General features: G+C 42.9%; 1 protein-coding gene across 1 annotated transcript; it reads left to right on the plus strand.

The window, feature by feature from the left end:
• The first annotated feature begins 208 nt into the window (after positions 1-208).
• Positions 209-27,015, plus strand: LOC129858614 (histone RNA hairpin-binding protein-like). The gene is given in 7 exon segments (XM_055927930.1): positions 209-402; positions 22,743-22,847; positions 22,930-22,992; positions 24,242-24,376; positions 24,488-24,637; positions 26,623-26,734; positions 26,872-27,015. Coding segments are annotated over 7 exon segments (828 nt in total). The 3' UTR covers positions 26,941-27,015.
• Positions 27,016-27,498: the final 483 nt, after the last annotated feature.

Raw genomic sequence — 27,498 nt, forward strand, 5'->3', positions numbered from 1 at the left:
TTTGGCCTCAATGTGGATGCAGTGACTGTGAAAACCGTAAAACCATTTGCAAACACAGTTCTCGCACCATGTACAGAATATGCCTCACCACATTTGATATGATGCATTGGTGGAAGAAACCATAGCACCACATTGTCCTGAAGGCCTAGACTAGTCCACTAGCGCCTCCCAGAGGCCAAGCACTAAGCTGGGGGCGGTGCGGGTCCGGATGCCACAGTGTCCCCCCAGCCTGGAGAGAAAGCCGGGCCTCAGGGGCAGCTGCCATGGGGTCCCCAAGAGGAGAGACAACAGAAGGCTGAACCATTGTAGTCTCGGCCAGCATGGAGCGATCAAGAGCAGCTGGTGGCCAATGAAGATGACCCTGTCTGGCGTAGCTCTGATCAGGGGAAATGGTGGGAAAGTGTAAAGCATCGTTGCCGGCCAATCATGAGCAGAGGAGTCCAGACCCATAGAGTTCGACACTGGGAACCAGCTGGGGCAATGAGTGTTCTCCTGAAATGCAAACAGATCCACCTGTGCTCTCTTGAACCTTTACCAAAGCTATAGCACAACTTAAAACCTGTTGAGGACAGAGGGCGCTGTTTTCACTTTGGGGGAAAATCGTACCCAATTTAAATGGCCTCGTACTCAATTCTTGCTCGTACAATATGCATATTATTATTACTATTGGATAGAAAACACTCTCTAGTTTCTAAAACCGTTTGAATTATATCTGTGAGTAAAACAGAACTCCTTTTGCAGATAACATCCTGACAGGTAGTGGAAAATCTGATATCGATGCTCTCTTCTAGGGCCTGCCTATTAAAGTCCTTGATATTTAAAAGTTTAGATGCACTTCACACGTCTTCCACTAGATGTCGACAAGCAGTGAGAGAAGAAATTGAGTGTGTAACTTGATCTGGGCTCGAATAATAGCTCTTGGCATGACGTGTCACCAGTTTCCTGTTTTCTGGAGAGCGCGAGAAGGGACCTGGATTTGCCTTCTGATAAGCTGTCGTTATTGATGACTAATATCTCCGGCTTTGATTTTATTTGATACATGTGACAATATCATCGTAAAGTATGTTTTTTCAATATAGTTTAACCTGTTGGGGATGGGGGCGCTGTTTAGACTATTTATGCTAATTTGGCTAATTTTTTAAACGGCTTCCCACAAAATCCTTGATCGTACAATATGCATATTATTATTATTATTGGATAGAAAACAGTCTATAGTTTCTATAGGAGTTGAAATTTTGTCTCTAAGTGGAACAGAGCCCATTCTACAGCAATTTCCCTGACATGGAGTCAGATTTGAGAAATGTTGGCCACTTTTCTGAAGTCAGTTAAAAGGGCACTGTCGTTGCTATGACTATACGGACACTTCTTACGTCTTCCCCTGGGTGCCTTTACGTGATGACGATTCCAACGGGGTCGATTGCGCGTTCACAGGCCCTACAAATGAAAAAACCCTGAAGCTAGTCATTCTTTGGGAGCTGCGTCATGAGCCTAGAGGACACCGGCGCGCACCTGTTCCAAGCGTTAGTTTAGCCTGTTATATTTCTCCGGTCATCTTTTCACTCGTTATAGGAGTTAAAAACATCATAAAGTAGTTAATTTAAAGCGTTTTATAGCAATTTATATCCGTTTAGTGCGATTTTGGGACATTTATTTTTGCAACGATGTGAAAAGTTGGGCACGCTTTTCAGTTCATCCCGAACGCAGTTGACATTTCCACATGGCAAGAGGACAGCTTTCCACCAAAAGACGATTTCTCCCAAGAAAGGATCCTTTGCCCAAGATACTGATGGAAGAACAGCTCAAGGTAGGACATTTTTATTATGATAAATCGTGTTTCTGTCGAAACATTTTAGTGGCTTAGGACGCCATGTTTTTTGACGTAGCTTCGCTTGGCGCAAACTGTATTGAAAGTAAGGATAAATTAAAAAATGTAATAACGCAATTGTATTAAGAATTAAATTGTCTATCAATCCCTGTCCACCCTATATTTTTTAGTCACGTTTATGAGTATTTATGTATAAGAGTAGATCACTGTCTAAGTGGCGCAAGGACATTTTCTGACCAGCTGAGCTACATTTCACATTGTCTAACCATGATTTTGGTGGCTAAATATAAACATTTTCGATCAAACTCTATATGGATTGTGTAATATGATGTTACAGGAGTGTCATCGGAAGAATTCTGAGAAGGTTAGTGAAAAAATTAATATCTTTTGGCGATGTTGACTTTTATCGCTCACTTTGGCTAGAATCAATGCTGGGCTGCTAATTGCTATGTGCTAAGCTAATATAACGATTTATTGTGTTTTCGCTGTAAGACACTTAGAAAATCTGAAATATTGTCTGTATTCACAGGATCTGTGTCTTTCGATTCGTGTATGCTGTGTATTTTTACGAAATGTTTGATGATTAGTAGTTAGGTAAACACGTTGCTCATTGTAATTATTCTAGTCCATTTGTGATGGTGGGTGCAATTGTAAACTATGCCATATACCTGAAATATGCACTTTTTTCTAACAAAACCTATCCCATACCATAAATATGTTATCAGACTGTCATCTGATGAGTTTTTTTGTTGGTTAGGGGCTATAAATATCTTAGTTTAGTCGAATTGGTGATGGCTACTGGTGTTGGTGGACAAATAAAAGATGGTGGATTATGCTAATGTGTTTTTAGGTAATAGATGTACATCTTTACATATTGTGTCTTCCCTGTAAAACATTTTAAAAATCGGAAATGTTGACTGGATTCACAAGATCTGTGTCTTTCATTAGCTGTATTGGACTTTAATGTGTGAAAGTTAAATATTTAAAAAAAATATTTTTTTTGAATTTCGCGGCACTGGTTTTTCAGTGGGGGGGGGGGGGTGTGCCGCTAGCGCCACGCTGATCCTAGACAGGTTAATCAGATTATTGAAATTTTTTCGGGAGTTTTGCTGTGTTCTGTCCTCTGAGTTTGTTGACGATGGAGAGATTCGCGCCACTTGGCAAGTGTGCTTGCTAAATCGAGAGGGAAAAAGGCCGTTCTAAAACCGAACAACGATTGTTCTGGAGAAAGGACCCCTTGTACAACATTCTGATGGAAGATCAGCAAAAGTAGGACCCATTTTATGATGCTATTTCATATATCTGTCGAACATGTTGTACTAGTCGTTTGCGCCCAGATTTTGGGTACTCTCTCGCTATACCTAAGCTGGATGTCGTAATGAAGTTATTTTTAGAATTCTAACACGGCGATTGCATTAAGAACTAGTGTATTTATCATTTCCTATACAACATGTATTTTTTTGTTATGTTTATGAATAGTTATTTGGTCAGAATATGTGTGTCAGAAAAAGTGTCAGAAAAATATCCGGACGTTGTGGGAAAAAGATGCTACGTTAGCACAATGTATAACCACTGATTTCAGCTCTAAATATGCACATTTTCGAACAAAACATAAGTGTATGTATAACCTGATGTTATAGGACTGTCATCTGATGAAGCTTATCAAGGTTAGTCAAAAATTATATATCTTTTGCTGGTTTATTCGCTATCGCTAACGTGCCTATTGCTATCGCTAACATGCCTTGATGAATGAATGCGGTAGTGTGGTAGGCTATTGTAGTAAGCTAAAATAATGCTATATTGTGTTTTCGCTGTAAAACACTTAAAAAAATCGGAAATATTGGCGGATTCACAAGATGTTTGTCTTTAATTTGCCATCGATTTTTCAGAAATGTTTGATGATTTTTTTTTTTTTTTATTTCACCTTTATTTAACCAGGTAGGCTAGTTGAGAACAAGTTCTCATTTGCAACTGCGACCTGGCCAAGATAAAGCATAGCAGTGTGAACAGACAACAACACAGAGTTACACATGGAGTAAACAATAAACAAGTCAATAACATGGTAGAAAAAAGAGAATCTATATACAATGTGTGCAAAAGGCATGAGGTAGGCAATAAATCGAAATTACAATTTAGCAGATTAACACTGGAGTGGTAAATCATCAGATGATCATGTGCAAGAAGAGATACTGGTGTGCAAAAGAGCAGAAAAGTAAATAAATAAAAGCAGTATGGGGGTGAGGTAGGTAAATTGGGTGGGTAGTTTACAGATGGACTATGTACAGCTGCAGCGATCGGTTAGCTGCTCGGATAGCAGATTTTTAAAGTTGTTGAGGGAGATAAAAGTCTCCAACTTCAGAGATTTTTGCAATTCGTTCCAGTCGCAGGCAGCAGAGAACTGGAAGGAAAGGCGTCCAAATGAGGTTTTGGCTTTAGGGATGATCAGTGAGATACACCTGCTGGAGCGCGTGCTACGGGTGGGTGTAGCCATCGTGACCAGTGAACTGAGATAAGGCGGCACTTTACCTAGCATAGCCTTGTAGATGACCTGGAGCCAGTGGGTCTGACGACGAACATGTAGCGAGGGCCAGCCGACTAGGGCATACAGGTCGCAGTGGTGGGTCGTATAAGGTGCTTTAGTAACAAAACGGATGGCACTGTGATAAACTGCATCCAGTTTGCTGAGTAGAGTATTGGAAGCTATTTTGTAGATGACATCGCCAAAGTCGAGGATCGGTAGGATAGTCAGTTTTACTAGGGTAAGTTTGGCGGCGTGAGTGAAGGAGGCTTTGTTCCGGAATAGAAAGCCGACTAGATTTGATTTTGGATTGGAGATGTTTGATATGAGTCTGGAAGGAGAGTTTGCAGTCTAGCCAGACACCTAGGTACTTATAGATGTCCACATATTCTAGGTCGGAACCGTCCAGGGTGGTGATGCTAGTCGGGCGTGCGGGTGCAGGCAGCGAACGGTTGAAAAGCATGCATTTGGTTTTACTAGCGTTTAAGAGCAGTTGGAGGCCACGGAAGGAGTGTTGTATGGCATTGAAGCTCGTTTGGAGGTTAGATAGCACAGTGTCCAGGGAAGGGCCGGAAGTATACAGAATGGTGTCGTCTGCGTAGAGGTGGATCAGGGAATCGGCCGCAGCAAGAGCAACATCATTGATGTATACAGAGAAAAGAGTCGGCCCGAGAATTGAACCCTGTGGTACCCCCATAGAGACTGCCAGAGGACCGGACAACATGCCCTCCGATTTGACACACTGAACTCTGTCTGCAAAGTAGTTGGTGAACCAGGCAAGGCAGTCATTAGAAAAACCGAGGCTATTGAGTCTGCCGATAAGAATATGGTGATTGACAGAGTCGAAAGCCTTGGCCAGGTCGATGAAGACGGCTGCACAGTAATGTCTTTTATCGATGGCGGTTATGATATCGTTTAGTACCTTGAGCGTGGCTGAGGTGCACCCGTGACCGGCTCGGAAACCGGATTGCACAGCGGAGAAGGTACAGTGGGATTCGAGATGGTCAGTGATCTGTTTGTTGACTTGGCTTTCGAAGACCTTAGCTAGGCAGGGCAGGATGGATATAGGTCTGTAACAGTTTGGGTCCAGGGTGTCTCCCCCTTTGAAGAGGGGGATGACAGCGGCAGCTTTCCAATCCTTGGGGATCTCAGATGATACGAAGGAGAGGTTGAACAGGCTGGTAATAGGGGGGGCGACAATGGCGGCGGACAGTTTCAGAAATAGGGGGTCTAGATTGTCAAGCCCAGCTGATTTGTATGGGTCCAGGTTTTCCAGCTCTTTCAGAACATCTGCTATCTGGATATGGGTAAAGGAGAAGCTGGGGAGGCTTGGGCGAGTAGCAGCGGCGGGGGCGGGGCTGTTGGCCAAGGTTGGAGTCGCCAGGTGGAAGGCATGGCCAGCCATTGAGAAATGTTTGTTGAAGTTTTCGATTATCACGGACTTATCAGTGGTGACCGTGTTATCTAGCCTCAGTGCAGTGGGCAGCTGGGAGGAGGTGCTCTTGTTTTCCATGGACTTTACAGTATCCCAGAACTTTTTGGAGTTAGAGCTACAGGATGCAAATTTCTGCTTGAAAAAGCTGGCCTTTGCTTTCCTGACTGACTGAGTGTATTGGTTCCTGACTTCCCTGAACAGTTACATATCGCGGGGGCTCTTCGATGCTATTGCAGTTCGCCACAGGATGTTTTTGTGCTGGTCGAGGGCAGTCAGGTCTGGAGTGAACCAAGGGCTATATCTATTCTTGGTTCTGCATTTTTTGAACGGAGCATGCTTGTCTAATATGGTGAGGAAGTAACTTTTAAAGAATGACCAGGCATCCTCAACTGACGGGATGATGTCAATATCCTTCCAGGGTACCCGGGCCAGGTCGATTAGAAAGGCCTGCTCGCAGAAGTGTTTTAGGGAGCGTTTGACAGTGATGAGGGGTGGTCGTTTGACCGTGGACCCGTGGCGGATACAGGCAATGAGGCAGTGATCGCTGAGATCTTGATTGAAGACAGCAGAGGTGTATTTGGAGGGCAAGTTGGTCAGGATAATGTCTATTAGGGTGCCCTTGTTTACGGATTTAGGGTTGTACCTGGTGGGTTCCTTGATGATTTGTGTGAGATTGAGGGCATCAAGCTTAGATTGTAGGACTGCCGGGATGTTAATGTACATTTCGTACAATTCTACACATTTTGCCAAGGGGCAAAGAGAAAATGTTGCAGTTTTAAAGGCCCAGTGCAGTAAGAAAAAAACACGTGACTTTCCTGTGTTTCTATATACAGTGCATTCAGAAAACATTCAGAACCCCAGATTTTTTCCACATTTTGTTATGTTACATATTTGCTTTTCATTGATTAAATCGATTTTTTCCCTTCAATCTGCACACAATACCCCACAATGACAAAGTAAAAAGTGACATTTTTGCAAATGTATTAAAAATAAAACCGGAAATATCACATTTACATAAGTATTCACATCCTTTACTCGGTCGCGAGTTGGCCGCGATTACAGCCTCGAGTCTTCTTGGGTATGACGTTACAAGCTTGGCACACCTGTATTTGGGGAGTTTCTCCCATTATTCTCTGCAGATCCTCTCAAACTCTGTCAGGTTGGATGGGGAGCGTCGCTGCACAGCTATTTTCAGGTCTTTCCAGAGATGTTGATTTGGTTCTAGTCCGGGCCACTCAAGGACATTTAGAGACTTGTGCCGAAGCCACTCCTGCATTGTCTAGGCTGTGTGCTTAGGGTTGTTGTCCTGTTGGAAGGTGAACCTTCACCCCAGTCTGAGATCCTGAGTGCTCTGGAGCAGGTTTTCATCAATGATTTCTGTACTTGGCTCCGTTCATCTTTGCCTCAACCCTGACTAGTCTCTCTGTTAGAGTGACCATCGGGTTCTTGGTCACCTCCCTGACCAAGGTCTTTCTTCCCGATTGCTCAGATTGGCCAGGCAGCCAGCTCTAGGGAGTCTTGGTGGTTCCATACTTCTTCCATGTAAGAATGATGGAGGCCACTGTGTTCTTGGGGACCTTCAATGCTGCAGAATCTTTTTGGTACCTTTACCCAGATCTGTGCCTCGACAAAATCCTGTCTCGGATCTCTACGGGCAATTCCTTCTACCTCATATCTTGGATTTTCCTCTGACATGCATGGTCAACTGCGGGACCTTATATAGACAGGTATGTGCCTTTCCAAATCATGTCCAATCAATTGAATTTACCACAGGTGGACTCCAATCAAGTTGTAGAAAAATCTCAAGGATGATCAATGGGTCAACAGGGTGCACCTGAGCACAGTTGAGTCTCATGGCAAAGGGTCTGAATACTTATGAAAATACTTTCTTTTTTTTTGTTGCAAAAATGGCTAAATACCTGTTTTCACTTTGTCATTTTGGGGTATTGTGTGTAGATTGCTGAGTTTATTTAATCCATTTTAGAATGAGGCTGTAACAAAGAAAAATGTGGAAAAGGTCAAGGGGTCTGAATACTTTCCGAAGGCACTATATCTACGCGCGTGCACACACTGAGGTTTGAATAAATACTGTGTAATTGTGAACACGATAATGCCATTTAAGTGTAAGAGCTGTTTGAAAAGACCACCTGCAATTTGGCCTTCCATGGTGATAGAAGTTGTTAATAGACCAATAAGGAAGAGAGTTCCAAACCTCTCTGCCAACAACAGCTAATTATCAGTTTTCGCCTCCCCACTCAGACCACTCCCAGACAGTCCTAGCAAAATTCTTAATTGAGAAATTGCTCTTTGCTAAGAAGCCATTTGTTTATTTTTTTTATCATTTTAAAATGTTAAACAATCACAGTAAGGTACTTAATTGTTTCCCAGAAATAAGAGATCAAAACAGCTGCATGGACTTTTACAGCAAGTTTTCTGCAATTCTACCCATTTTGCCAAGTGTGCGCTACAAGTTATTTGTGGAGGAGTACAAAGGCCGGGCTACAGAAAGGCTGAGCTGAGAATGACATTAGGGCCAGCAAGCCAACTGCACCACCATCGATCATCTGGCATCACCATCAAACAATCCTACTCCAGTGGGTTGCCAAAAGCACCAATCTCCGCCATGAGCAAGGAACTCTCCAAATATGGCGTCATCACCATAACGTCAGTTTTGTTAATCTACCTAATTGTTAATACTTTTTTCCCCTTCATCTGTAAGCCTATGCTGCAAATCCACTTTTAGCTGTTAATGTGTAGTTTACAAGATTAAATCAACTAAAGTTCAATGAGCCACCTCCCCAGAAGAACTCTGATTTGTCTCAAAATGCCTGAAAATGGCAGATGTTTCAAGTTTCAATGTCACATGCACAAGTACAGCAAAATGCCTTTCTTGCAAATTCAAAGCCCAACAATGGAATAAATCAACAACAATGTATTACTAGGGGAAAGAAACAAAGAAAAAAAAACAAGAGAAATAAGAAACAAAGTAAGCATTCTATATACAGGAAATATTTAAAAAGTCAGTTCCAATACCATATTTCAGGGATGCAACCTGGTGAGGGCCCAAAAAGGTGCAACTTTTTTTTTGCACTGAAACATGAAAAAAAGGTCCTGCTAGGGGGAAATGCAGGTTAACTAATTAAACAAAGAAAATGACCTACATGATCAGTCTCTGTGTGTAAAATAAAGAGTTGTTAATCTGAACCTAAAAAAAAATTTAAGAATGCAATCTGATGTTATTTGTTGCCTAGACTTTACTGTAAATTACACTCAAGTCGTACACTAATATTGCAGTTAGGCATGACAGCCTTTATAATAGAAGGCTTGTGACCACAGAACATCTTAAAGTATAAATAGAATGAAACAAACAGACGTTCTATTTTTGCTTTATTATAGTGGCCACTATAGTAGACATCAATCACACAAGGCTACATGTGTGCAAAAACAACATTCACCAAGTAAAACATTTCAATAATCCCTCCTCACGCACACAAGTGCTACTGTCAAGTTCAACACAAAAGCAATATCTTTGGGATACACTGCACATTATTACATTGTACACTTTCTGCCTGTGGACATCTGTTCTACAATGTGCCAGCAGAGCATGATACCCTTTGTTGGCATAATTGATCTCTTTCAGGCAGAGAGTACACCTGGCATATCCCTTTTTATCCACTATATTAAAAAAGTGAGAAAGAGGGAAGTGTGTGGTGTTCCTTTCACCTCTATAGTGGCATCTTAGCCAGGCCCAGCTCCAGCTAAACTTGTTTAACAAGCAACGCCTCATTTTCACCTAATTCTCTCATTTTGAAAATTAACCAAATACCGTAGAGGGAAAACATTACTGTTAGTTCATTAGCTAGTTAACATTTCACACAGATTGCCAGGCTTCAGTAAGCAACTAACATGTTATAACTTGAGGAACGGCAATACTATAGAGAATTGGTTAGGTAACTAACGTTCGCTCATCTGATGTCATAACGTTAGCTAGCTACCTGGCTACCCCTACCAACAGCTCTGCACCCCCCCCCAGCAAGTTTCCCAAGCCCCCCCGTGCTGCCCTTGGATGTAAGTCCCTTTTTGCGGCACCTGACCACACGACTGAACAGTAGTCCAGGTGCGACAAAACCAGGGCCTGTAGGACCTGCCTTGTTGATAATGCTGGTAGACAAGCGCATTATTATGGACAGACTTCTCCCCATCTTATCTACTGTTATATCAATATGTTTTGATATGACAGTTTACAATGCAGGGTTACTGCAAGCAGTTTACTCACCTGAACTTGCTCAATTTACACATTATTTTTTACAAGATTTAGTTGAGGTCTAGGGTTTAGTAAATGATTTGTCCCAAATCCAATGCTTTTAGTTTTAGAAATATTTAGGACTAACTTATTCCTTACCACCCACTCTGAAACTAACTGCAGCTCTTTGTTTAGTGTTGCAGTCATTTCAGTCGCTGTAGTAGCTGACATGAATAGTGTTGAGTCATCCGCATACATAGACAAACTGGCTTTACTCAAAGCCAGTGGCATGTCATTAGTAAAGATTGAAAAAAGTAAGAGGCCTAGACAACTGTCCTGGGGAATACCTGATTCTACCTGGATTATGTTGGAGAGGCTTCTATTAAAGAACACCCTCTGTGTTCTGTTAGACAAGTAACTCTTTATCCACATTATAGCAGGGGGTGTAAAGCCATAACACATACGTTTTTTCCAGCAGCAGACAATTATCGATAATGTCAACAGGCGCACTGAAGTCAAACAAAACAGGCCCCACAATATTTTTATCATCAATTTCTCTCAGCCAATCGTCAGTCATTTGTGCAAGTGCTGTAATTGTTAAATGTCCTTCCTTATAAGCATGCTGAATGTTTGCTGTCAATTTGATCACTATAAAATAGCATTGTATCTGGTCAACACACATTTTTTCCCAAAAGTTTACTATGGGTTGGTAAATAGCCGTGGAAGCTGCTGTCTTTGGCTTCCACTGCTCGTGACATGCAACCATCATTGACTGCCTTGCTCCTCTTGCTGTACTCCTTCGACTCTGCTATCAGATGGGGGAGCTCCGGGCAATATGTCGGATAACGACAAATGACAAGGTGGAGATGCACCCAACAAGTGCGAACGTCATCCAGCCACTGTTGTAGAAAATGTAAACATTCCACTCTGTGTTTTCCCCAGTTTCTTTCGTAGGCTGGCGACCTGCATGATCAAGGAAGCCACCTCAAGCTTATAATCCTCAGCAAGCAAACAATTGCCGCATTGGAACTCTGAGTGATCCGGTTTGTCGTGAAGCAAAGTGTAGTAGATTCAGCACCTACAGCGCTGGAACCATTCATTTATTTCTCCATACAAAGAGGGCTCCATTGCAAAACTCATCTGGTACCAACTTCGTTAGCTTGATGGCTAGCAGCTTAACATCTCTGTCAAGCAGGCTTCAACCTGTCTGTTAAACGGGATTCCAGGGACAAGAAATAGCAGTCCTAGCTGTTAAAAGCTACCCGTGTTGCAGAATCCACGCTAAAACAAATTCGGAATTCATATTTAATAAATAGTGGTTTTGTTTTAATCAAAAAATAACAAACCGAGTGTTTCCAGCATACAGTGTTCAGCTGTCCACTCTGATGACATGTGTGTCTCTGATGGTGATCAGGCGAAAAGAGAGGAGGATGGCATTGGACCGTCAATGGAAGGTTCACGGCCTTTCCTTATTCTAATTCCTAATTCTAAGGTTATAAGGGTTATGGTTATGGTCAGGGTAGGGGTTAAGGTTAGGGTTTAGGGTAGGGACTTCCCACGAATCCCAGACAGCACTGACCATGGCGAAGGGGGAGGGATTTGGCGTGCTTGTTTATGATGTGTTCAAGACAACTAGGAACTCTGAAAAAAAACAAGTTCAAATCGAGACGTCAGTTAGCTTTAGGTCGGAAGGTCGGAAATTCAGAGCTCTAGGAAGATGCCATAGTTTCCGAGTTGGATGACCGTTCAAAACAATTATTAGAAGTCGGAGCTCGTTTTTCCAAGTTCCCAGTTTTGTTGAACGCCCTGAAGCCAGATAAGGGAGAATTCCGAGTCCCAAGTTCCCAGTTGGTCTGCCCAAGCACTAGAAAGCCTATGAAAATTACGATCGCCAGAACAGCCAAAAAATAATCATTGACGACCGTTTTGGCTCTAAAATTTGTTTATTATTTTGATTCCCACGGTGAATTATTTTAAAGTTTGAGTCCCCGGAAATGGTTCCAGTCGTTTTTTCAACCATACATTTTTAGAACTACTTAATTTAAGGTCTGTGTTTCGTCTTACCCTGGCGTGAATGGTTTGATGAGCGTGCACATTTCTCTCAGGTAACTTACATATTTGCCTGTATATACCCCCCAAAAATGAAACACGAATTAGCCGCTAATGTGGCTATATACAAAACTACATATCCTGTCGCAAGCTTTGATGTAATCGCTCAAGGCGCAGGACGGGAAAAACCTCCACATTTCTCCATGCAAACTCTCATCGACAAGTAGCGAGTAACCTAGCAAGTTAGATATAGCCTTTTTAGTTTCTCAAGTAAATAATTGATCCTGTGTATTTCTCATCTGCATTCTTGTTTAGCATTTTTCAAATTCCTTAGCTAGCTACTGTAGCATTTTTTTATTACTATCATTTTTTTTTTAATTACCCTGACCTTTGTAGCTAACTAGCTAACATTAGGGCTCTCCATCGATCAGAAGCAAGGATCTTTCTGTGCTATGTACCGGATTGTAACCACTACTTCCATACGCACATGTGCGTGTGATCATTTTCCGACCTCTGTAAGCGAGAGGCGTCGCTGGATCTCTGTGATAAGGTAAGCCCTGTTTGCTAGCTGCTGACAATCTATCTTGGTTAGGTCAAAGATCTGTGGTTAGCTAGATAACCACCGACTGTAGTTGCGTGTGCAACGCACGTTCCTTTCCTGACAAGTCAAATGAAAAACAGCATAGGCTAGCATAATGACTTTTTGACCTCATTATTGACAAGTCCTTTCCTTATGTTTTATCCCTGCATGTCAGTCCCTTTGAGACGATCCCCCCTATCACTGTTGGTCCTCCACAGTGACCTTTTAACTTCCCTGTTGAGAATTAGAATCAGAAGTACAGTTGTATAGCTCATCGCAGTACTTCACCTCTTCGGGCAAATAGTACCCTAGACTGACCTGATAATCCAGTTGAACTTTCTTGATAATTCCTCCATCCCAGCAGAAATGTCCCATCCACATTTTACCATTACTATAGTGAAGTCTGTGGGTTATGGTGTTTTAATATAGATGTTACCATTTTAGTAATCAAATAAAAATGACATCTAATTTTATTTGTCACATGCGCAGAATACAACAGGTGTAGACCTTGCCGTGAAATGATTACTTACAAGCCCTTAACCAACAATGCAGTTTTAATAAATAATAAAAATAAATAAATAAACGAATAAAAGTCACATAAAAGAGCAGCAGTAAAATAACAATAGCGAGGCTATATACAGGGGGTACCGGTACAGAGTCAATGTGTGGGGGCACCGGTTAGTCGAGGTAATTGGGGTAATATGCAGTAGCAGCAGCGTAAAGGAGGAAGGGTCGAGACCGAGCAGTTGCCATACCAGGCAGTGATGCAACCCATCAGGATGCTCTCGATGGTGCAGCTGTAGAACCTTTTGAGGATCTGACAACCCATGCCAAATCTTTTCAGTCTCCTGAGGGGGAATAGGTTTTGTCGTGCCCTCTTCACGACTGTCTTGGTGTGCTTGGACTATGCCAGTTTGATGGTGTTGTGGACGCCAAGGAAGTTGAAGCTCTCAACCTGCTCCACTACAGCCCAGTCGATGAGAATGGGGGTGTGCTCGGTCCTCCTTTTCCTTTAGTCCACATACATCTCCTTTGTCTTGATCACGTTGAGGGAGAGATTGTTGTCCTTGCACGACACGGTCAGGTCTCCGACCTCCTCCCCATAGGCTGTCTCATCGTTGTCAGTGATCAGGTCTACCGCTGTTGTGTCATCGGAAAACTTATTGATGGTGTTCGAGTCATGCCAGGCCGTGCCGTCATGAGTGAACAGGGGGTACAAGAGGGGACTCAGTCTTTGCTGGCCATGGCAGAACACTGACATTCCTGTCTTGCAGGAAATCACGCACAGAATGAGCAGTATGGCTGGTGGCAATGTCATGCTGGAGGGTCATGTCAGGATGAGCCTGCAGGAAGTGTACCACATGAGGGAGGAGGATGTCTTCCCTGTAACGCACAGCGTTAAGATTGTCTGCAATGACAACAAGCTCAGTCCGAAGATGCTGTGACACACCGCAGATGAGCAGGGATCCTGGGCATCTTCCTTTTGGTGTTTTTCAGAGTCAGTAGAATGGCCTCTTTAGTGTCCTACGTTTTCACAACTGTGACCTTAATTGCATACCGTCTGTGAGATGTTAGTGTCTTAAAACTTCTTATGGCTGCAATCCCGGTAACGGGATGATATGACAACAGCCAGTGAAAGTGCAGGGCGCCAAATTCAAAACAACAGAAATTTCATAATTCAAATTCCTCAGACTTACATGTTTCTTATACCATTTTAAAGGTAATCTTGTTGTTAATCCCACCAAAGTGTCCGATTTTAAATATGCTTTTCAGCGAAAGCACTACAAACGATTATGTTAGGTCACACCAAAACACAATAAGCACAGACATTTTTCCAGCGAAAGATAGCAGTCACAAAAACTAGAAATATAGCTAAAATTAATCACTAACCTTTGATGATCTTCATCAGATGACACTCATAGCACTTCATGTTACACAATACATGCATGTTTTGTTTGATAAAGTTAATATTTATATAAAAAAATCTGAGTTTACATTGGTGCGTTACATTCACTAGTTCCAAAAACATCCAGTGATAGTGCATAGCCACATCGTTTCAACAGAAATACTCATCATAAATATAGATGATAATACAGGTTATACACATGGAATTATAGATATACCTCTCCTTAAAACTTCTTATGGCTGCAATCCCTAAGTCGGGATCAATATGACAACAGCCACTTCAAGTGCAGGGCGCGAAAATCAAAAGATATTTTTTGAAATATTTAACTTTCACACATTAACAAGTCCAATACAGCAAATGAAAGATACACATCTTGTGAATCCAGTCAACATGTCCGATTTTTAAAATGTTTTACAGCGAAAACAGCACGTATATTTATGTTAGCTCACCACCAAATACAAAAAAGCACTAACATTTTTCACAGCACAGGTAGCATGCACAAAGCCAACCTAACTAACCAAGAACCAACCAAACTAACCAACAAACAACTTCATCAGATGAAAGTCTTATAATATGTTATACAATAAATGTATGTTTTGTTCGAAAAATGTGCATATTTGAGGTATAAATCAGTTTTACATTGCAGCTACCATCACAGCTACCTTCACAAATAGGACCGAAGCAGCCAGAGTAATTACAGACACCAACGTCAAATACCTAAATACTCATCATAAATCCAAGCTGGCGTAGCAGTGTAGACGTCTTTGTCCTGTCGTGTCCCGTGTCCCTTGTATATATCTTTTTACATCTTTTTCTTCGCATATCTTTTAAAAATACTTTCTTAAACCTCAACTTCTATATACTCTCCTGCAACCCGCCTCACCCAATGTGGCGTGGATCTGCTTTTTTCTAAAGTATTTCTATTTACTTCTGATCTGGAATCCATCTACTGAAGATAGCCAGCTAACTGCCTACCAGCTATCAGTTAGCAAACCATTGCTAGCGGTCATCAGCTAACCTTTAGCTCGGAAAGCTCTCGCTAGTTCGAACAACGTGACTAAAACCAGAGCATAACGGACCTATTTCTCTCCATATCCCCGGATTCCTACCGCAAACTCTGAACATTTTCATCTGGATCTTCGCAACTAGCTAACCACAATCCCGGGTGACCACTCCTGGCTAGCGTTTACATCCCGGAGCAAGCACCAATTAGCCTGAAGCTAGCCCGGCTAGGGCTCCTGTGCTACCACTGAAGCCCACTCCTGGGCTACAATATCCGGACCCCTTTACTGCCGGTACGGAGCACGGAACCCCGCCGATCCTCTACGACTGGAATACCGACATAATCTGCCCGAGGACTCCAACAGGCCCCTCAGGCGTGACGCCCGCTGAAGGCCCATCCTGCTAACCTACTAGGCCTGTTAGCTACCTAGAGCTACCTGGAACCCTGCTAATTCCACGACTGGTCTATCGACGTCACCGCACGAAGAGGCAAAAACAGACTCCCCCCCCCATCGCGACGTCCCCCAAAGGCTAACTTGCCTGCCCCGGTCTGCTAACTGCTAGCTTATCTTGCAGCTAGCGCAGCCAGGAAGCTAGCACCAGTTAGCAAACACAATTCTACAATTCACAACCTCTCTTTCGCCATCGCTATCCGGCTTGGATTCTCTGTCGACACGACCACGTCTGGTCTGCAGACGTGCCCTCAACCGGTGCCCTCAACCGGCCTCCGTCTGAGCAGACCCCCTCCGTCTGAGCAGACCACCCGCCGGGCTACTAACTTTAAACGCGTGCTAGCTTAGTGGAGGCCTCACTGCTCCATCTACGGCTGCCCCCTGGACACTATGATCACTTGGCTACATAGCTGATGCCTGCTTGACTGTCCATTAATTCATGGTACTCCATTCTGTTTATTTGTGTTTTATCTGTCGGCTCTGTGCCTTAACTCAGGATCTGTGTGTAGTTAATCCGACCCTCTCTGCCTAGTCGTCGCCATTTTTACCTTCTGTTGCTGTGTTAGCTGACTAGCTGCTGTTATCTCACCTGTTGTTTTAGCTAGCTCTCCCAATCATGACCTGCAATCACTTTATGCCTTATTGTATGTCTCTCTCAAATATCAATATGCCTTGCATACTGTTGTTCAGGCTAGTTATCATTGTTTTGGTTTGCAATGGACCCCGTAGTTCCACTCTCCGTACCTCTGATACCTCCTTTGTCCCACCCCCCACACATGCGGTGACCTCACCCATTGAGACCAGCATGTCCAGAGATACAACCTCTCTTATCATCACCCAGTGCCTGGGCTTGCCTCCGCTGTACCCGTGCCCCACCATACCCTGGTCTGCACATTATGCCCAGAATCTATTCTACCACGCCCATAAATCTGCTCCTTTTATTCCTTGTCCCCAACGCTCTAGGCGACCAGTTTTGATAGCCTTTAGCCGCACCCTCATCCTACTACTCCTCTGTTCCTCGGGTGATGTGGAGGTAAACCCAGGCCCTGCATGTCCCCAGTCACCCTCATTTGTTGACTTCTGTGATCGAAAAAGCCTTGGCCTCATGCATGTCAACATCAGAAGCCTCTTCCCTAAGTTTGCCTTACTCACCGCTTTAGCACACTCTGCCAACCCTGATGTCCTTGCCGTGTCTGAATCCTGGCTTAGGAAGGCCACCAAAAACTCTGAGATTTCCATACCCAACTATAACACTTTCCGTCAAGATAGAACTGCCAAAGGGGGAGGAGTTGCAATCTACTGCAGAGATAGCCTGCAAAGTTCTGTCATACTTTCCAAGTCTATGCCCAAACAGTTCGAACTTCTAATTTTAAAAATTAATCTCTCCAGAAATAAGTCTCTCACTGTTGCCGCCTGCTACCGACCCCCCTCAGCTCCCAGCTGTGCCCTGGACACCATCTGTGAATTGATCGCTCCCCATCTAGCTTCGGAGTTTGTTCTGTTAGGTGACCTAAACTGGGATATGCTTAAAACAAATTATATCCACCATCCTCACTACGAGCTCTCTTCCATGTCCACATTGCTGTCAGGCGTCATTGATCAAGAAGCCGGTTCTGAGTGAGATGCATCTTTTTAAAGGGATACTTCGGGATTTTGGCAATGAGGCCGTTTTTCTACTTCCCTTAGTCCGACAACGTGGATACCATTTTTATGACTGTCCAGTCGGAAGGAAGTTAGCATTGCCTCGTAAAACTACCTCTAATTTCCATCATACTGGACAGACATAAAAATGGTATCTACAAGTTAATCTGTCTCTGGGGAAGTAGGTTTAAGTTCATTGCCAAAATCTGAAGTATCCTTTTTAAATGCAAAAATTTGCCAGCTATCTTGCTAACCAAACAAGCAGACTTGCCATCAGTCCTTCAACTCCATGGGTAAAAACTACCAGATATATTCAATCAACACTCAATGTTATAAAAAAAAACTAATATATATATATATATATATTTTTTAAAATGTTTTTTATATTACCTTTTATATAACTAGGCAAGTCAGTTAAGAACAAATTCTTATTTACAATGATGGTCATACCTGGACGACGCTGGGCTAATTGTGTGCCGCCCTATGGGACTCCCAATCACGGCCGGTTGTGATGCAGCATACAGTGCCTTGCAAAAGTATAATAAAAACAAAATGTAAAACCGAAAAGGGGTGTGTTCATATGTCTTCACCCCCTTTGCTATGAAGCCCCTAAATAAGAACTGGTGCAATCAATTACCTTCAGAAGTCACATAATGAGTTAGGTTGCACACAGGTGGACTTTATTTAAGTGTCTCGTGATCTCAGTGTGTGTGTGTGTGTGTGTGTGTGTGTGTGTGTGTATATATATATATATATATATCTGTTCTGAAAGGCCCCAGAGTCTGCAACACCACCAAGCAAGTGGCACTATGAAGACCAAGGAGCTCTCCAAACAGGTCAGGGACAAAGTTGTGGAGATGTACAGATCAGTGTTGGGTTATTAAAAATAAAAAATTATCCAGAACTTTCAACATCCCACGAAGCACCATTTTAATCCATTAATAAAAAATTTAAAGAATATGGCACTGCAACAAACCTGGCAAGAGAGGACCGCCCACCAAAACTCACGGACCAGGTAAGGAGGGCATTAATCAGGGAGGCAACAAAGATACCAAAGATGACCCTGAAGGAGCTGCAAAGCTCCACAGCGGAGATTGGAGTATCTATCCATAGGACCACTTTAAGCCGTACACTCCACAGAGTTGGGCTTTACGGAAGAGTGGCCAGAAAAAAAGCCATTGTTTAAGAAGAAAATAAGCAAACACGTTTGGTGTTTGCCAAAAGGCATGTGGGAGACTCCACAAACATATGGAAGAAGGTACTCTGGTCAGATGAGACTAACATTTTGCTTTTTAGCCATCAAGGAAAACGCTATGTCTGGCGCAAACCCAACACCTCACATCACCCGAGAACACCATCCCCACAGTGAAGCATGGTGGTGGTAGGATCATGCTGTGGGGATGTTTTTCATCGGCAGGGACTGTGAAACTGGTCAGAATTGAAGGAATGATGGATGCTGCTAAATACAGGGAAATTATTGAGGGGAAACCTGTTTAAGTCTTCCAGAGATTTGAGACTAGGGTGGAGGTTCACCTTCCAGCAGGACAATGACCCTAAGCATACTGCTAAAGCAACACTCGAGTGGTTTAAGGAGAAACATTTAAATGTCTTGGAAAAGCATAATCAAAGCACAGACCTCAATCCAATTGAGAATCTGTGGTTTGACTTACAGATTGCTGTACACATGCAGAACCCATCCAACCTGAAAGAGCTGGAGCAGTTTTGCCTTGAAGAATGGGAAAAAATCCCAGTGGCTAGATGTGCCAAGCTTATAGAGACATACCCCAAGAGACTTGCAGCTGTACTTGCTGCAAAAGTTGGCTCTTCAAATTATTCACTTTGGGGGGTTGAATAGTTATGCACGCTCAAGTTCTTTTTTTTGGTCTTATTTCTTGTTTCACAATAAAATATTTTGCATCTTCAAAGTGGTAGGCATGTTGTGTAAATCAAATGATTCTAACTCCCCAGAAATCAATTTTAATTCCAGGTTGTAAGGCAACAAAATAGGAAAAATGCCAAGGGGGGTGAATACTTTCGCAAACCACTGTGTATGTGTGATTTTGCAGGTTTTCCTACTTACAAAGCATGTAGAGGTCTGTAATTTTTATCATAGGTACACGTCAACTGTGAGACGGAATCTAAAACAAAAATCCAGAAAATCACATTGTATGATTTTTAAGTAATTAATTTGCATTTTATTGCATGACATAAGTATTTGATCACCTACCAACCAGTAAGAATTCCGGCTCTCACAGACCTGTTAGTTTTTCTTAAAGAAGCCCCCCTGTTCTCCACTGATTACCTATAGTAACTGCACCTGTTTGAACTCGTTACCTGTATAAAAGACACCTGTCCACACACTCAAACAGACTCCAATCTCTCCACAATGGCCAAGACCAGAGAGCTGTGTAAGGACATCAGGGATAAAATTGTAGACCTGCACAAGGCTGGGATGGGCTACAGGACAATAGGCAAGCAGCTTGGTGAGAAGGCAACAACTGTTGGTGCAATTATTATAAAATGGAAGAAGTTCAAGATGACGGTCAATCACCCTCGGTCTGGGGCTCCATGCAAGATCTCACCTCGTGGGGCATCAATGATCATGAGGAAGGTGAGGGATCAGCCCAGAACTACACGGCAGGACCTGGTCAATGACCTGAAGAGAGCTGGGACCACAGTCTCAAAGAAAACCATTAGTAACACACTACGCCGTCGGATTAAAATCCTGCAGCACACGCAAGGTCCCCCTGCTCTAGCCAGTGCATGTCCAGGCCCGTCTGAAGTTTACCAATGACCATCTGGATGATCCAGAGGAGGAATGGAAGAAGGTCATGTGGTCTGATTAGACCAAAAATCTCTATTTTTGTCTCAACTCCACTCGCCGTGTTTGGAGGGAGAAGGATGAGTACAACCCCAAGAACACAATCCCAACCGTGAAGCATGTAGTGGAAACATCATTTTTTGGGATGCTTTTCTGTAAAGGGAACAGGACGACTGCACCGTATTGAGGGGAGGATGGATGGGGCCATGTATCGCGAGATCTTTGCCAACAACCTCCTTCCCTCAGTAAGAGCATTGAAGATGGGTCGTGGCTGGGTCTTCCAGCATGACAACGACCCGAAACACACAGCCAGGGCAACTAAGGAGTGGCTCCGTAAGAAGCATCTCAAGGTCCTTGAGTGGCCTAGCCAGTCTCCAGACCTGAACCCAATAGAAAATCTTTGGAGGGAGCTGAAAGTCAGTATTGCCCAGCGACAGCCCCGAAACCTGAAGGATCTGGAGAAGGTCTGTATGGAGGAGTGGGCCAAAATCCCTGCTGCAGTGTGTGCAAACCTGGTCAAGAACTACAGGAAACGTATGATCTCTGTAATTGCAAAAAAAAGGTTTCTGTACCAAATATTAAGTTCTGCTTTTCTGATGTATCAAATACTTATGTCATGCAATAAAATGCAAATGAATTACTTAAAAATCATACAATATGATTTTCTGGATTTTTGTTTTAGATTCCGTCTCTCACAGTTGAAGTGTACCTATGATAAAAAAAATTACAGACTTCTACATGCTTTGTCAGTAGGAAAACCTGCAAAATTGGCAGTGTATCAAATACCTCTTCTCCCTACTGTATATAGATATTACACGCACAGTGCATTTTGTAAAAGTATTCAGACCCCCTTTTATGTTCAAAGCCTTATTCTAAAATTGATTAAATCGTTTTTTCATCTCATCAATCTACACACAATGCCCCATACTGACAAAACAAAAACAGGTTTTTACAAATTTTAGCAAAAATTAAACTGAAATAACATTTACATAAGTATACACACCCTTTTCTCAGTACTTTTGTTGACGCTCCTTTGGCAGCGTTTACAGCCTCGAGTCTTCTGGGGTATGACGCTTCAAGCGTGTTACACCTGTATTTGGGGAGTTTCTCACAGTTCTCTCTGCAGATCCCCTCAAGTTCTGTCAGGTTGGATGGGGAGCGTCGCTGCACAGCGATTTTCAGGTCTCCAGAGTTATTTGATCGGGTTGGGCTCTGGCTGGGCCGCTCAAAGACATTCAAGAGTCTTGTCCCGAAGCTGCTGTTTTGTCTTGGCTGTGTACTTAGGGTTGTTGTCCTGTTGGAAGGTGAACCTATCCCCCCCAGTCTGAGGTCCTGAGCGCTCTGGAGCAGGTTTTCATCAAGGATCTCTCTGTACTTTCCTCTGTTCATCTTCCCTCGATCCTGACTAGTCTCCCAGGCTCTGCCACTGAAACTTTCCAACAGCATGACTCTGTCACCACCATGCTTCATAGTAGGGATGGTATTGGCCAGGTGATGAGTGGTGCCTGTTTTCATCCAGATGTGATGCTTGGCATTCAGCCAAAGAGTTAATTCTTGGTTGGTTTCATCAGACCAGAGAATCTTGTTTCTCATGGTCTGAGAGTCTTTAGATGCCTTTTGACGAACTCCAAGCGGGCTGTTGTGCCTTTTACTGAGGAGTGGCTTCCGCCTGGCTACTCCAACCATAAAGGCCTGATTGGTGGAGTGCTGCAGAGATGTTGTCCTTCTGGAACATTCTCTTATCTCCACAGAGGAATTCTGGCACTCTGTTAGTGACCATCGGGTTCTTGGTACCTCCCTGACCAAGGCCCTTCTCCCTTGGTATATCAGTTTGGCCGGGTAGGCAGCTCTAGGAAGAGTCTTGGTGGTTTCAAACTTCTTCCATTTAAGAATGATGGAGGCCACGGTGTTCTTGGGGACCTTCAATTCTGCAGAATTTATTTGGTAGTCACATCTCAAGGATTGTTAATAGAAACAGGATGCACCTGAGCTTAATTTCGAGTCTCGTAGCAAAGGGTCTAAATACTTATGTAAATAAGGTATTTCAGATATTTTTTTATTGTTAATACGTTTGCAAAAAATTTGCTTCTTTTTCGCATTGTCATTTTGGGATATTGAGGGGGGGGGGTCATTTTATAATATGGCTTTAACATAACAAACTGTGGGAAAAGTGACTGGGTCTGAATACTTTACGAATGGACTGTATACTCAAATGTGTACATAATTATAATAATACTCATAATTAATGATGCATGTCATTCTTCTTTCAGTTTTACCACTCCTGAAAGTGAAGGTCCTGTTCCCAGATGCATGGACTGGGAGAGTGAAGTGGAGACTGACGAAATGTGCTCAAGCGTCTGTTGTGATATGCAACGGTCAGCAGTCCCTGCAGATTTTCCCTTTGTACATGCATATGACTAAAATCTTTCAATTGTGTTATGGTATTGTTTCTTTTAGTTACAGGAGGAGGACACTGGCAACAGAGTTTGGTCCAAGGGAACGGAAGAATTCTTCAGGGAGGTTTGTTTGAATAATGATGTCTTCTACTCTGAATTTAGCATGCTAGCCTGGTCCCAGATCTGTTTGTCCTCTTGCCAACTCTGTGGTTCATTTTCAAGCCAACAGACAATGTTTGGCGTGACAAGGAGTTGGCTTGATGGCACAGGCTGTCACTCGGCTAGAGTTCTGCAATACCGCGGTCCCGACAGATCAGGGCGGCACGAGCTGCGCTTTTCATGCTGCGGCAGCGGGCTGTCGGGCACATGACTTTGGGATGAAAATATTTTTGTCTCAGATTATTTGGAAACTGTCATTTTCTGTCTGTATGTGTTAGCCTACCTATTGTATTAACAACACGTATTTTTCGCATTATTCATTATTTGCTGCCTCAACTGCAGTAACCTACCTCATAGTTGGGCATGAAAGTTCAAGTGTGCCTATGTGTGGTCTCATTGAAATAGAGTAGGCTGCCTACATGGGCAGATAATCATGTGGCAGTTAAGTTAAATATGACTGCTGTAGTTTACTAGTGTCTAAATAAATATTGATAATGCAAAGAAGTGGACGGCACTCAACCAACGTAAGTTAAGGTGCAATCAAAACATTTAAGCATCATTCAAAAGGCACAATGCGTGAATAGGTTGGGTTACTATGGTGAGTGAGATTTGCACCTTTTCATTTTCAATAAGTATTGATTACCCTTTTATTTGTCTCTTGTCAGCAAATCATCTTCCTAAAAGGTATGCTATATCCTATATGCACAACGTAGCAAGTGTCATCTTTCTTGTTACTTCAAGTTCAGTAGCCATATCTGTGAGATCAGGTGTGCATGTGGCCTCAATTGAATAGCCTATGCATTCACAGAGAAGTACAGGGGCAGTTATCTTTCCAAGGAAATGTACTTAATCTAGTTTATTTGCTGAATATAGCCCAGTAGTACAGTTAGCCTAATATAATGGGCCATGTGAGAATCTCTGGTAATTAAACCTATTTTAAGTTGTTTTTGAGCCTTTGATATTGCCTTTAAGACGCAAAATTGCTGGGACCGTTGCTGGCAAATGAGCTGCGTCACATATGCCTAAAATAACATTGCGGGACTGCTCTTGGGTTTGGGAACAATTCTTGCCGTAGCGGGTGGGAGTCAGACAGAAAGGGGGCAGAATGTGGTATGGAAAATGCAGGATGAAGAAATCAGTCCCACGCAGACCTCTACACTCAGGCTACATCCATTATTGCATTTCATTCATTAATCTGTATCCTGTCTCTTCAGCTCAGATTCCAGAGACTCTCCAGTCCCTGGTGAGGTCATGGAGGAGGATGAGGAAGTCCTGATGAGGAGGCAGAAACAGATCACATATGGATAGAACACACTCGCCTATGACAGATACATAAAGGAAGTACCCAAGTGAGTCAAATACAGTGTGAATGCTTAGATTAAATTATTGTGTTAGGCTACGTACCACCTTATTAGATCAGAAGTTAGTATTAAACAATTTGTTGTCCATTGTTTTGTTAGGCACTTGAGACAGCCAGGAGTTCATCCTAAAACTCCTAACAAGTTTAAGAAATGCAGCCGGCGCTCATGGGACCAGCAGATTAAATTGTGGAAGGTAAAGATTCACGCGTGGGACCCCCCAGCCCAGGAAGGCAGTGAGCTGCAGGCCATGTAACCCCCTCAAATATCCTGGAATTTAAAACCATCTCATTTACATTTACATTTAAGTCATTTAGCAGACGCTCTTATCCAGAGCGACTTACAAATTGGTGCATTCACCTTATGACATCCAGTGGAACAGCCACTTTACAATAGTGCATCAGATCTTTTAAGGGGGGGGGGGGGCAGAAGGATTGCTTTATCCTAGGTATTCCTTGAAGAGGTGGGGTTTCAGGTGTCTCCGGAAGGTGGTGATTGACTCCGCTGTCCTGGCGTCGTGAGGGAGTTTGTTCCACCATTGGGGTGCCAGAGCAGCGAACAGTTTTGACTGGGCTGAGCGGGAACTGTACTTCCTCAGTGGTAGGGAGGCGAGCAGGCCAGAGGTGGATGAACGCAGTGCCCTTGTTTGGGTGTAGGGCCTGATCAGAGCCTCTCTAAATGTTGACATACTGTACTTGCAACCTGAGATGATGGATTGACAGAAATGATGTTCTATTCTAATAGAATTGTGCCCCAACTCTTGTGCATAAATTACAAGCACAAGTTGTTCTCCTGAAGTTGGATTTGGAAGTGTGTTAAAGACATGTCAATGAAATGTATCTCTCTAGTCTCACTGTAGAGTGCCTAAGGGAAGTATTCAGACCCCCCATTTTGTTCAGTTACAGCCTTATTTTAATTTTTTTTAAATACTTCTACACACAATACCCCATAATGACAAAGCGAAAACAGGTTTTTATAGATTTTCTCATTTATTAAATTTAAAAAACAATACCTTATTTACATAAGTATTCAGAGCCTTTGCTATGGGACTCGAAATTGAGCTCTGGTGCATCCTGTTTCCATTGATTTCTACAACTTGATTGGAGTCCAGCTGTGGTGAATTTATTGTGATTGGACATTAATTGGAAAGGCACACACCTGGCTATATAAGGTCCCACAGTTCACAATGCATGTCAGAGCAAAAAGCCATGAGGTCGAAGGTATTGTCCGTGGAGCTCTGAGACAGGATTGTGTCAGGGAACACAGTGGCCTCCATCATTCTTAAATGGGATAAGTTTGGAACCACCAAGACTTCCAAGAGCTGACTGCCCGGCCAAACTAAGCAATCATGGAGGTGACGAAGAACCCGATGGTCATTCTGACAGATCTCTAGAGTTCCTATGTGGAGATGGGAGAACCTTCCAGAAGGACAACCTCTGCAGCACTCCACCAATCAGGCCTTTATGGTAGAGTGACCAGACGGAAGCCACTCCTCAGTAAAAGGCACATGACAGCCGGTTGGAGTTTGCCTAAAGGCACTTAAAGACTTGGGAAACAAGCTTAACTTCTGGAGGAAACCTTGCACTATCCCTATTGGTGAAGCAATGGTGTTGGCAGCAGCATGCTGTGAGGATGTTTTTTGGTGGCAGGGAAGCACACTAAGAACACAGCCAAGACAACGCAGGAGTGGCTTCAGAACACGTCTCTGAATGTCCTTGAGTGGCCCAGCCAGAGCCTGGACTTGAACCCGGTCGAACATCTCTGGAGGGACCTGGAAATTGCTGTTCAGCAACTCTCCTCATCCAACCTGATAGAGCTTGAGAGCATCTGCGGAGAGGAATGGGAGAAATTCCCCAAATACAGGTGTGCCAAGCTTTTAGCGTCATACCCAAGAAGACTTGAGGCTGTAATCGCTGCCAAAGGTGCTTCAATAAAGTACAGGGTCTGACTACTTATGTGAGTTTACATTTTTTTTTTTATATATATATATATACATTTTCTAAACTGTTTTTGCTTTGTCATTATGGGGTGTTGTGTGTGTAGATTGAGGGAGGAAAAAATGCTATTTTATTAGAATAAGGCTGTACCTTAACAAAGTGGAAAAAGTCAAGGGGTCTGAAATGATTTCCAAATGCACTGTATATTCTTCATGAAAGACAACCCCTTTGTGTCAGACATCTTACTCAAACCAAGTCATGTTTGTAATGCAGTTAGTATTTGTTTCATGTTTCATTTAGATATGAGGTTGACTTGGATGATGTAATGGATATTGAGCTAGATGTCCCTGAGCTGGATTCAGACTCAAGCGCACAGCCTCCTAAAGTCAGCAAGGCCTCTTCGCCTCAAGTGGTAAGTTCATTATCCAGTCTCGGCATATTTGAAAGAAACTCTTGGTCTGTGTTGAAAGGCATTGTCGTAAAGCACCATTGGACACTTAGCAAACACATTTGGAGTTAATTCTGTGTGTCTTTTTTTCTATGTTCTAGGACTCTTGCCAAGTAACTCCCAGCAAGATGATGAACATGGATACATCGGTTGACCTTGAAATGGCCTAAATGTCCTTGGTGGTTTAGAGGATAATGTGGAAAGGCCTGGGATATTGATTTCCCTCAACACCATGTTTGAAATGGATGCATCTACCAGTGATAACCACCTTTTTGGTGAAATGCAGTTTCTGGTAAAGAGACATGCCTCAGACCCATTCTCAGCTGTGTGTTGACAGCTGTCACCCAGCAGGGAAAAAATGATTGAATGCTTAAAATACCAGGACAAATTGATGATAGATTGAATTCAAGTCGGTGACCTGAATTGTGCATATATCATATTTTTCTGAAATTGTGTTGTGAATGCTTGCATTGTATTTTATAGTTGTTGATTGCCTTGTATGCTGAGAACATCTTTATTGTGAGTAGTTGAAGTGTTTGCATTTTTGTTCAATTATATATTTTTTTATATAAACTTTGAATACAATGTTGTACTGTATTTTTTGAAAGACTATGTTGACATTGATTTTTATCAGCAGGTAAAAAATAATAATAATGAGACATTATGCCTCGGCCTTGTATTTTTCTGGATATGCTTTTTTCTGCTTCCTAACTGGCTATAGCTGAGAC

This window comes from Salvelinus fontinalis, chromosome 6 (genome assembly GCF_029448725.1).
Source record: "Salvelinus fontinalis isolate EN_2023a chromosome 6, ASM2944872v1, whole genome shotgun sequence".
In the NCBI taxonomy this organism is placed as follows: Eukaryota; Metazoa; Chordata; class Actinopteri; order Salmoniformes; family Salmonidae; genus Salvelinus; species Salvelinus fontinalis.